The sequence below is a fragment of the Bacillus rossius genome, chromosome 2, assembly GCF_032445375.1.
Source record: "Bacillus rossius redtenbacheri isolate Brsri chromosome 2, Brsri_v3, whole genome shotgun sequence".
In the NCBI taxonomy this organism is placed as follows: Eukaryota; Metazoa; Arthropoda; class Insecta; order Phasmatodea; family Bacillidae; genus Bacillus; species Bacillus rossius.
The window spans coordinates 31,848,272-31,860,608 of record NC_086331.1 but is presented as its reverse complement, the minus strand read 5'-3'; the positions used below and the strand labels follow the sequence as shown (position 1 = coordinate 31,860,608).

The window sequence follows — 12,337 nt, the reverse complement described above, 5'->3', positions numbered from 1 at the left end:
ATCATGCGTCCTCGGCATGTTGCTTTTGTGTATTCCCAGTTGTCGTGTATTGTTGGGTTAGTCGTTAGTAACGTTCTTGAAGGTGACCCGAGTATTTTAATTTGCTGTATCGTTCGGAATGTCTGAGACGTATGACCATCACTCTCGTCACTATAAAAATGTAAAATCGCACTCTTTTGATTGTTGATTCGCATATTTAAGACGGCCTGAAATGCGGCGACGCAGTTCACAATAACTTGTGTATCTCGGGTTGAACGCACCGCACGTGTTACATCGTCCACGTATGCTGTCTCCACTAACCGGCCACGCATGGGGTGCATGGTTTGTAACTTGTCATCTAGCTTCCTACAAAGGAGCTCTTGTCCAATAGCAAACAAGATGATGGATAGCAGACATCCTTGCCGGACAGATCGGTTGATTTCAATAGGAGCACTGCCAAACCCATTAATTTGTACAAACCCATTAATTTGTACATGTGACCTAGCTTCCATAAATTTTAATCCAGTTAATTACAACTTCCGGAAAATCCTAATGATGCATAACTGCTAACACAAACTCGTGGCTTCTTCTGTCAAATGCTTTATCAAAGTCTAAATGCATAACGGCCGTGTTTGTTTTTCTAGTTATCGCGAGTATATGCTCTTCCCTGAGCGCACTGATTCTATGAATAATTGTGTAGCCGGGTATCACACAGTTTTGACCGGGAACAATTACACTAGCCGTGACCCTCTGAAGACGTTTGGCGAGTACACGCATGATGATCTTGTAGTCTATTACTAACAAAGTTATTGGTCAATAGTCTGTTCTTTGAGCTGAGGATCGCATCATAGGCACAATAACAATAAGACTTTCTTTTAGTGAAGCACTCAATTCCTCAATTTTTTTAACCCAACGTACCACGTCACAAAAGTAATTAGCAATATGTCCCAATATGCCCAGTATGTATGGAGAGTTTAAAACCAAAATCATCCGTCCCTGGCGATTTCCTAAGAGATATTTTTTTTGTACTATTCCCGCAATTTCTACATTTGTTACCGGTAGTTTCAGGTGTTGCTGTTGTTCGTGACTGAGGTGAATTCCTCAGTGTCGTAAAGCCAGGGTAATAAGTTGACTGTGTGTATCTACCCTTTTGTACATATTTTATTAGTGGGTATGTACATGTACATTTTTGTCATTGTCACATATTTTCGTGAAGAGAGACTGACGGTGCATGTGTTGTTCTTTAATACTCACAAAATAACTCGGTTTCTCCAGTTCGCCTATTGTCAGATCTCGCAAAAGCATTTTCCGGTCAAGGTTAGTAGAGAGAGGTTGCCTCGATCGCTTGCGCATCGTTCTGCGCATCGCGTCACTTGCAGCCCCGACTCGGCTTGCCAGCCCGTCCGCTCCTATCAGTTACTTAGTTTACAAGCACATCTGCTCGTAATAACGTGTCAAACTACAGCGTAATGCAGGGGGAGTTATTGTTGTGAGGAGTTAAATTGAGAGTGCGTATGTTATAAAATGTTAGTGTTGCTTATATCATAAGTGCACAGGTACTTCGTTAATTATAACTAGCAGGCAAAATGTTAAGAACACAAATTTAAAGTGAATCTGTTTTGTTAGGCTAAACGCTGTTAAAAATTGTATTTTAATGCCAGGTACGCGGTGTACAGTGGCTGTGTGTGCAAATAGTTTGGTAAAAACAAAATTTTTACCTGAAACAATTCATATAAAAAATCATCGATTCCCACGTGATGATCATCTGTTGAAAGTGTGGGTTCAGAAATGCCGACGTGATGGTGAGTGGTATCCAAAAACAACTTACATATGTTCAGAGCACTTTACAGATGATGATTACGAGCCCGAATTGAAAGCTGAGTTGTTAAATACATGCGCTAAAAGACGTCTTAAACCAAATTCTGTACCTTCATTAAAACTTGGAATTAAAACACCTGTAGAAACATTGGAAAGTCGTGTGCGCCGAGAAGACCGAGTTAAATGCAGGGAAAACAAAAAAAGTTATGTAAATTAATCGTAGATTCAAATGAAAATGTAAGTGAGGAAGAAACATGTTCTTTTAGTCAGTTAAAGCATTCAAAGTCTTGTTCTAACAATGACTCGGTTGAAATGCTTAGGAAGGAAATCCAAATTCTTAAAGAAAATTTGTTTCTTGCTGAAAGAAAGTCACTTTTAAATTTGGAAGTCACGAAAAAACTCAAAAAAGAAAACGTAAATATTAAAAACAAACAAAAAAAACAGTTCTTCGTTAGAGTTCCGCATGCGGAATATTCTTTCAAGTGTTTTTTTTTCTTTTCAAAAAATCAAATTGACTTATTACTTTCGTTGAAAAAAGAGTAAACTGGACCAATGAGGAAATAGCTCTCGTTTTCACTTTGCGTTATTTCAGTAAGCGATGTTATTTATTTTTAAAACAGAAACTTAACTTCCCATTGCCTGGACTTTCAACTCTTCAACGATGGGCCTCTTCATTTGACATGAGAAAAGGTATCCTAGTAAAACATGTTTGAACTTTTGAATGTAGCACGTTCTTCGTTGCTAGACTTCGAACGCATTGTTGTTCTTTGACGAAGTAAAAGTGAAGAAAACGCTCGAGTATGATGCAAAAGAGGATGAAACGATTACACGAAAAACTGCTCTATTCATGTTAGAAATTTATTTTTAATCTAACTTCAGTTTATTTATATTGCAAACATTCCCAAAACGTTTTAATGAGCTATGACTACTTTTATTAAACATTAAGAAATTGATATGCAATTATTTTAATATTATAATCTTGCTGATAAATAAATACAAATAAACCACTTTGTTTACTAGTTACATATTAATAATATTATTTTTTTTTAAAATTCATGGATTCATCATTGATATTTTGAAAATTTTTACTGCCACTGAAAAAATATGTTGAAATTAATTATTCATCCTTGTTTTCAGTCACAGCATGTTGTCATTTGAAAAGCATATCAAAGCGATTATAATTAACAGTAATCTACAAAGCATAAATGAAATACTATAAGTATTGCATATCAGACATGTGAAACGAGCTGAGCTGATAAGAGAAAGCCGTCAGTCAGCAGGTGTAGTGTTACGGCTGGGAACAGCGGGGCTGCAGATGACGTCAGAGCGGAGTGTCGGGCTGTCTACATTGTTCTTATGGGATCGAGACAACCTCTCTCTACTAACCTTGTTTTCCGGTCTCTTAAAATCTGACACTGCATATTCATCATTTTCCGTTCCACTTTTCGCATTTGAATTAATACCTCGTGACCTTGATCCATATATTCCTGCAACTCATTTAACATTTTCTCTCGAAAATAAAGAGTTATGGTTTTTATTCCGCTATGTTTTTCGCGGGAATCTGAAACAAATGCCGCATGTTTGGCTTGAATGAGTGTTTCCACCACATTCCGATATTTGCGTATCTATTCCGCCGGTTTCGCCATGTGTCCAACTTTCTCCGGAAGTCATCATTAATTCCAGGCTCATAAAAAAGCTTCGTATTTTATTTCCATAATTCTTTCCTCTGTACGAGACCATATTAAAAGCTTTATATGTAATGATAACCATGTGGTGATCACTTATAGACATGGGAACTACACGATATAAAACTACGTCTGTTTTATAGCTTTACCGTACGTAAAACTTGTCAAGCCATGTCCTACTGTTTGTGGTGGCAAAGTTACAGAGGAGTGTGTTGTTGTGCAAGACGGTGATGACGTCTTCTAGATGTAGTTTTCAAATTAAATTTTGCAGCGGTATATTAACAGGATAAACTCCGCCGACGTGATCTCGGTGGTCCATAATGCAATTGAAGTCCCCTCCGAGCACAAGTCGTTGATTAGCACAGTTTAGGAACGGCAGAATGTCAGTGTTGTACAGCATATCCAGTTCTCGCCTTCCTTGCAAACCCTGAGGGAGCATAAATGTTTATACTTCTGAAGTCCCGTAAATCTTCCGACATTACACGGCCGTTAGGTTGACAGGTGTATGTTTTCTAGTTCGAAATCCGGTCTCGTAACAATTGCAACTAACATTTGCATACACATTTTAAGTTGCGGAATTTATTTACTATTTCTGGTACGATTTATTGAATGAGCAAAATGTCTATCGCATTCTGGTTCATAATTCTTTCTTAATGCGGCTAATTTCTCGCTCGCATACTCTCGGCATAAGTGAAGAGTTGCATTAGTTTGAGCTGCAATTATAATATTAGTTTATTTTATTATTGTTATTAATTTTGCGATTATTCAGTCTATTAATGGCCCGTTTCGCTACTTCCAGAGATTCCAGTCGACTCACACGAGGGCTACACGGATGGCTAGCAATCTCTCGTACCTTCTGACTGCCGCGATGCTGGCCGTTCAGCCGGGCGCTGGTCCCCTCCTCGCCACTATTACCTCGCATATCCTTGTCCTGGTGTTGTCGGTTCGTGTCAGGGATGCCACTGTCTGCCGCTGAGACCGGCTGATGTCGGCTCGTGTCCGGGATGCCACTGTCTGCCGCTGAGACCGGCTGTTGTCGGCTCGTGTCCGGGATGCCACTGTCGGCCGCTGAGACCGGCTGTTGTCGGCTCGTGTCCGGGATGCCACTGTCTGCCGCTGAGACCGGCTGTTGTCGGCTAGTGTCCGGGATGCCACTGTCTGCCGCTGAGACCGGCTGTTGTCGGCTCGTGTCCGGGATGCCACTGTCTGCCGCTGAGACCGGCTGTTGTCGGCTCGTGTCCGGGATGCCGCTGTCTGCCGCTGAGACCGGCTGTTGTCGGCTCGTGTCCGGGATGCCACTGTCGGCCCCTGAGACCGGCTGTTGTTGTCGGCTCGTGTCCGGGATGCCGCTGTCGGCTGCTGAGACCGGCTGTTGTCGGCTCGTGTCCGGGATGCCACTGTCTGCCACTGAGACCGGCTGTTGTCGGCTCGTGTCCGGGATGCCGCTGTCTGCCGCTGAGACCGGCTGTTGTCGGCTCGTGTCCGGGATGCCGCTGTCGGCCCCTGAGACCCGCTGTTGTTGTCGGCTCGTGTCCGGGATGCCGCTGTCGGCTGCTGAGACCAGCTGTTGTTGTCGGCTCGTGTCCGGGATGCCGCTGTCGGCCCCTGAGACCGGCTGTTGTTTACGGCTCGTGCCCGGGATGCCGCTGTCGGCCCCTGAGACCGGCTGTTGTTGTCGGCTCGTGTCCGGGATGCCACTGTCGGCTGCTGAGACCGGCTGTTGTTGTCGGCTCGTGTCCGGGATGCCGCTGTCGGCTCCTGAGACCGGCTGTTGTTGTCGGCTCGTGTCCGGGATGCCGCTGTCGGCTGCTGAGACCGGCTGTTGTCGGCTCGTGTCCGGGATGCCACTGTCTGCCGCTGAGACCGGCTGTTGTCGGCTCGTGTCCGGGATGCCACTGTCTGCCGCTGAGACCGGCTGTTATCGGCTCGTGTCCGGGATGCCGCTGTCTGCCGCTGAGACCGGCTGTTGTCGGCTCGTGTCCGGGATGCCGCTGTCGGACCCTGAGACCGGCTGTTGTTGTCGGCTCGTGTCCGGGATGCCGCTGTCGGCTGCTGAGACCAGCTGTTGTTGTCGTCTCGTGTCCGGGATGCCGCTGTCGGCCCCTGAGACCGGCTGTTGTTTACGGCTCGTGCCCGGGATGCCGCTGTCGGCCCCTGAGACCGGCTGTTGTTGTCGGCTCGTGTCCTGGATGCCGCTGTCGGCCCCTGAGACCGGCTGTTGTTGTCGGCTCGTGTCCGGGATGCCGCTGTCGGCTGCTGAGACCAGCTGTTGTCGGCTCGTGTCCGGGATGCCACTGTCTGCCGCTGAGACCGGCTGTTGTCGGCTCGTGTCCGGGATGCCGCTGTCTGCCGCTGAGACCGGCTGTTGTCGGCTCGTGTCCGGGATGCCGCTGTCGGCCCCTGAGACCGGCTGTTGTTGTCGGCTCGTGTCCGGGATGCCGCTGTCGGCTGCTGAGACCAGCTGTTGTTGTCGGCTCGTGTCCGGGATGCCGCTGTCGGCCCCTGAGACCGGCTGTTGTTGTCGGCTCGTGTCCGGGATGCCGCTGTCGGCCGCTGAGACCGGCTGTTGTCGGCTCGTGTCCGGGATGCCGCTGTCTGCCGCTGAGACCGGCTGTTGTCGGCTCGTGTCCGGGATGCCGCTGTCTGCCGCTGCGACCGGCTGTTGTCGGCTCGTGTCCGGGATGCCGCTGTCGGCCCCAGAGACCGGCTGTTGTTTACGGCTCGTGCCCGGGATGCCGCTGTCGGACCCTGAGACCGGCTGTTGTTGTCGGCTCGTGTCCGGGATGCCGCTGTCGGCTGCTGAGACCAGCTGTTGTTGTCGGCTCGTGTCCGGGATGCCGCTGTCGGCCCCTGAGACCGGCTGTTGTTTACGGCTCGTGCCCGGGATGCCGCTGTCGGCCCCTGAGACCGGCTGTTGTTGTCGGCTCGTGTCCTGGATGCCGCTGTCGGCCCCTGAGACCGGCTGTTGTTGTCGGCTCGTGTCCGGGATGCCGCTGTCGGCTGCTGAGACCAGCTGTTGTCGGCTCGTGTCCGGGATGCCACTGTCTGCCGCTGAGACCGTCTGTTGTCGGCTCGTGTCCGGGATGCCGCTGTCTGCCGCTGAGACCAGCTGTTGTCGGCTCGTGTCCGGGATGCCGCTGTCGGCCCCTGAGACCGGCTGTTGTTGTCGGCTCGTGTCCGGGATGCCGCTGTCGGCTGCTGAGACCAGCTGTTGTTGTCGGCTCGTGTCCGGGATGCCGCTGTCGGCCCCTGAGACCGGCTGTTGTTGTCGGCTCGTGTCCGGGATGCCGCTGTCGGCCGCTGAGACCGGCTGTTGTCGGCTCGTGTCCGGGATGCCGCTGTCTGCCGCTGAGACCGGCTGTTGTCGGCTCGTGTCCGGGATGCCGCTGTCTGCCGCTGCGACCGGCTGTTGTCGGCTCGTGTCCGGGATGCCACTGTCGGCCCCAGAGACCGGCTGTTGTTTACGGCTCGTGCCCGGGATGCCGCTGTTGGCCCCTGAGACCGGCTGTTGTTGTCGGCTCGTGTCCGGGATGCCGCTGTCGGCCCCTGAGACCGGCTGTTGTTGTCGGCTCGTGTCCGGGATGCCGCTGTCGGCCCCAGAGACCGGCTGTTGTTTACGGCTCGTGCCCGGGATGCCGCTGTCGGCCCCTGAGACCGGCTGTTGTTGTCGGCTCGTGTCCGGGATGCCGCTGTCGGCCCCTGAGACCGGCTGTTGTTTACGGCTCGTGCCCGGGATGCCGCTGTCGGCTCCTGAGACCGGCTGTTGTTGTCGGCTCGTGTCCGGGATGCCGCTGTCGGCCGCTGAGACCGGCTGTTGTCGGCTCGTGTCCGGGATTCCGCTGTCTGCCGCTGAGACCGGCTGTTGTCGGCTCGTGTCCGGGATGCCGCTGTCTGCCGCTGAGACCGGCTGTTGTCGGCTCGTGTCCGGGATGCCGCTGTCGGCCCCTGAGACCGGCTGTTGTCGGCTCGTGTCCGGGATGCCACTGTCTGCCGCTGAGACCGGCTGTTGTCGGATCGTGTCCGGGATGCCGCTGTCGGCCGCTGAGACCGGCTGTTGTCGGCTCGTGTCCGGGATGCCACTGTCTGCCGCTGAGATTGGCTGTTGTCGGCTCGTGTCCGGGATGCCGCTGTCTGCCGCTGAGACCGGCTGTTGTCGGCTCATGTCCGGGATGCCGCTGTCTGCTGCTGAGACCGGCTGTTGTCGGCTCGTGTCCGGGATGCCGCTGTCGGCTCCTGAGACCGGCTGTTGTTGTCGGCTCGTGTCCGGAATGCCGCTGTCGGCTCCTGAGACCGGCTGTTGTCGGCTCGTGTCCGGGATGCCGCTGTCGGCTGCTGAGACCGGCTGTTGTTGTCGGCTCGTGTCCGGGATGCCGCTGTCGGCTGCTGAGACCGGCTGTTGTTTTCGGCTCGTGTCCGGGATGCCGCTGTCGGCCCCTGAGACCGGCTGTTGTTGTCGGCTCGTGTCCGGGATGCCGCTGTCGGCTGCTGAGACCGGCTGTTGTTGTCGGCTCGTGTCCGGGATGCCGCTGTCGGCTGCTGAGACCGGCTGTTGTTGTCGGCTCGTGTCCGGGATGCCGCTGTCGGCTGCTGAGACCGGCTGTTGTTGTCGGCTCGTGTCCGGGATGCCGCTGTCGGCCCCTGAGACCGGCTGTTGTTGTCGGCTCGTGTCCGGGATGCCGCTGTCGGCCCCTGAGACCGGCTGTTGTTGTCGGCTCGTGTCCGGGATGCCGCTGTCGGCTGCTGAGACCGGCTGTTGTTGTCGGCTCGTGTCCGGGATGCCGCTGTCGGCTGCTGAGACCGGCTGTTGTTGTCGGCTCGTGTCCGGGATGCCGCTGTCGGCCCCTGAGACCGGCTGTTGTTGTCGGCTCGTGTCCGGGATGCCGCTGTCGGCCCCTGAGACCGGCTGTTGTTTTCGGCTCGTGTCCGGGATGCCGCTGTCGGCTGCTGAGACCGGCTGTTGTTGTCGGCTCGTGTCCGGGATGCCGCTGTCGGCTGCTGAGACCGGCTGTTGTTGTCGGCTCGTGTCCGGGATGCCGCTGTCGGCTGCTGAGACCAGCTGTTGTCGGCTCGTGTCCGGGATGCCGCTTTCGGCTGCTGAGACCAGCTGTTGTCGGTTCGTGTCCGGGATGCCGCTGTCGGCTGCTGAGACCAGCTGTTGTCGGCTCGTGTCCGGGGTGCCGCTGTCTGCCGCTGAGACCGGCTGTTGTGCCGCTCCTTGGAGTGACGTCACCGCCGGCCGCAGTGACGCTTCTTGGTGGTTCCGTCTTTTTGTCGCACATGTTCGAGGTTAGCTCAGGGTGCTTCTTGACTGGTCCCGCGTGGCTGTCGATCTGGGTCTCCGTCCGTTCCGCGCGCGACGAGTCCGAGTCCCTGAATCGTCACCGCAGTGTGTTCTCGCCGTACGCTGGCTGCGATGTAAGGCCGACAACACCCTGCGGTCCTGCCTCGCCCCATGCACATGCACGGCTACTTGCGTCGTCTCGTGATTCCTGTCGGCGTGTGGTTTCCATGCTGGTTGTTGCCGCGTCTTCCTCCGTGTCGTCTGAGCTCATCCTGTTCTCAACAGCGACACGCAGACGTGTCGATATAGGAATATTTTCTTCTCCCGTTGCTACTGCCCGCTGTATGTGTGACTGTAGGTTCAGTGCCAACCGGTGGAAGAATAGGATTTTCACTATCACTACACCGCCTCTTCTGCGATGTTATTTTTGTCCCTCTGAAGTTTCCAAGGCCTAAGATGGCGCTGCTTCATCCCCGTCAGCTGAGGGCAGTCTGCCCGGAAATGACTTGCCTCGTCACAAACACTGCACGTTTTCGGTTGATGTTCATACGTCACGAAAGTTCGGTGACCGTCGACATACAGGTAGGACGGAATGTCCTTTAGTAGGTTCATTTCAACTAGTCGGACGCCCGTCTTCAGCCTGTATGTGTAGTTTCTATTCCAGTATGTGTCCTGTAGAGAGATTTTTGTGCTGTACATCGCCAACTTTTCACTAATACGAAGTTTGTCAATTTCTACCGGTAGATTCACAACACGGACTATTTGGGTTGACAATTCTCTTTCTATCTTCACCCGGATGATATTTACCCGAGTATCCAAATGACGGTGTAATTTATCCTTGAGGGCTACTGAATACGCGATTTCTTTCACTTTGTAGGCATTCGACTGTCTTAAGTTGGTATTCAAGGACTTTCGCGTAAGGTAGTGAATAAACATTACCTTGTTGGGATACAATCTTAACTTAACTCGCGGGCCGTATTCCATAACATGTCTAAACCGAAACCTAATAAGGGAGCAAATCGGTCGCCGTTTTAATAAAATATGCCCTTCCGCAAGGCTAGAAACTGGTTTCAACGAATCCTAGTGGACGTTTCGGAACCATCGATACAATTGTGAATGGAAAAATACTAGGGATAGAAGTCACCCCAAACCAAAATTGAACCGCTTTTATAATTTCCTGAATTACTGTTTAATTTGCAATTATTTCTTGTTATGACCATTATAGTGTACACAATGTATTCCAGAATAGTTACGGTATCATCAAGTTTCATTTGGCATAACAACACGCTTGTTACCTCCCACGATTATTACAACGTGGGTCCACCATCTGTATGAAATCAACGAAAAAGTGAACTCTGCGCATGCTCAAAATTAAGCAACAAATCGGCAAAGGACAGGTCACCAAAACCCGTTCACTAAAAATAAGGGACTGGCCCTGTCCTATTGTGCACTAGGAATACGGTTAGGGTAAATGTGCAACATATTCCAACACATTACCCCTTATTTCTGTGTCTTAGAATACCGTCTTTAGAGTCCGAATGCAACGTTGATAGTGAAGGATTTTAAAATTTTGTCTATTCAGACGATTCCTTGTTGTATAACTAAGTATATCATATAAACACAAAGCCATGTCCTCAGATTTTCAGATTAAATAATTGTTTGACACAAGCCCGAACACATCTCTGAGTTTAAACCTGTGACGTCTAGATTTGTTCGTTATTTGTTTCAAATTCGCCCGCGGCAGAGCAGGAGGGGCGAAGTGAGCGCACCTACCGGACAGCGGGCGAACCAACCGTCACGCGGGGATCTCATGACGTGTTCCGATTGGTCAATTCGTAATTTTGTTTTCTGCTATTTTGTAGATTTCAGTTCGAATGCATTCATCATTCACTTGTCTCGCACTATAAAATATAATGCGATACTGTTTATATAAAATTTATATAAAAGTTTTTTAAAAATATTTTTTATTTTCTTAACAGAATGTGTTGCTATTTTATAAAAATAATCACCTCAACACTCTAACAAGAAGCCATACCTAAAACATGAATTTTCACTACGAATGATTTCATTCAAATAAACTTTAAAATAACTTTTACTGCTATAATTTAAAATATTTATTTTTATAGGCAAACTATATGTATATAACAAGTAAATACGCCTTTTACTTTTAGGTTTTAAACCAACAAACGAATCAGTAGTTTTTAGATTTGTAATATTGTAGATTTAATTTTATAAAAAAAATACGAATAAAAAATGTACGGAATAGGTTACTAATTTGTTTACTAAATCGTATCAATACCACTTTGTCGACATAAAATGCCATTTGGGACAAGGCTAGAGCGTAAAGTGGAAAGGAACTCAAGGATATTATAGAGGTTGTCCTACTTTAGAATTGTCATCGAAATCTAAAATCTAAAATACTTTAAATGCTTAGGTATGTGGGATAACTTTAGTAAGGTCCTTGAGAAAAAAAGTCCAAAACCGTAGGTTTCCAAAAAGTCGTTACATATTTAATCCTTGTGTATGTGTTTCCGCTCAATGTGAGCCGTGGTCTTCTTCATTATTATTTTTTAATTAATGTTGCATAAAAAAATCAAAATAAATGAAAAAGTTCGGAAAAAGATTCTGATTATTTTTTTAGTTCCAATTTAGCGTGACAACTATATCTAGTGTACAATTAATTAGTTATGCCTACACTTCAGCCAAACAAAAGGAATGAAGTTATACAATCAAACATGCTAAACTTTTGGGGAAAACTTTCTTTGCATGATTTATGAGGCAAAAATTTTTATTCGAGTACATTTGACTAGTAATAATGTTAAAATTTTACTTAGCAAACTAGAAAAGAAATTTTCTTTAATTGGCCATACTTCCAAAGTAGTCAACAAATTAGGTTTTTACAGAATGACTAGTCAAATTCACCCGATTAAAAATTGTTTTCTGCATAAGTAATATCAATATACACACATCCAAAAAATGTTTAGCATGCTTGATTTTGACTTGTAATCAATAGAAGGATTATTTTAATTACGAAGAAAACAATTAGAGGGGGATTTAAGTGTTTTGAAAACGTTCCTCCAGCTCGAAAACTACGAAACTTTTTTTATTAATCACAGCAGTAAATTATTGGTCTATCAATTGTTCTCTGTTTGACATTGAATTATGGGGCATTTGTCCTTCAGCTTCCTAGAACTTTGATGGTGAATGTATCCTTCTCTAATGACATCGTTGTTGACAAGGCGTTTCAATTCAAACACAAAACGATTTGTCACGGAACTAACATGATTAAAATAAGTTCTTTTTTCATTCGAATACTCTTGTAATGATTCCTGATGGATTTTGGCCTGATAAAGTCGCAATTTGGCAAGCTTTAATTGCAACATATTATTTTTTCTCAATACTGTTAGATGAGAGTTCGGAAACTTCTTACAACTTTTGTAGATCTTTGAGAACAAACTTGTTTTATCCTTGCAACACATTAAAAAATGTAAGTTCAGAAAATTCGAAACCATTTGCCAAGAAATAGTTTTTAATACTACAAAAAAGTGTATACTTTAAATTTGTACAATCCATT

The 12,337-nt window shown here is 48.2% G+C and overlaps 1 protein-coding gene across 1 annotated transcript in view; it reads right to left on the bottom strand.

Annotated features, from left to right (window-relative positions):
• LOC134528874 (aggrecan core protein-like) overlaps positions 1-9,034 on the bottom strand; it is a 67,513-nt gene extending 58,479 nt beyond the window's left edge. Inside the window, exons 1-3 of the mRNA XM_063362540.1 lie at positions 8,865-9,034; positions 5,424-8,746; positions 4,336-5,381 (exon numbers count right to left, since the gene is read on the bottom strand). Of these exons, the coding sequence (XP_063218610.1) occupies positions 4,336-5,381; positions 5,424-8,746; positions 8,865-9,034 (4,539 nt within the window). The remainder of the gene's footprint in view (positions 1-4,335; positions 5,382-5,423; positions 8,747-8,864) is intronic.
• Positions 9,035-12,337: the final 3,303 nt, after the last annotated feature.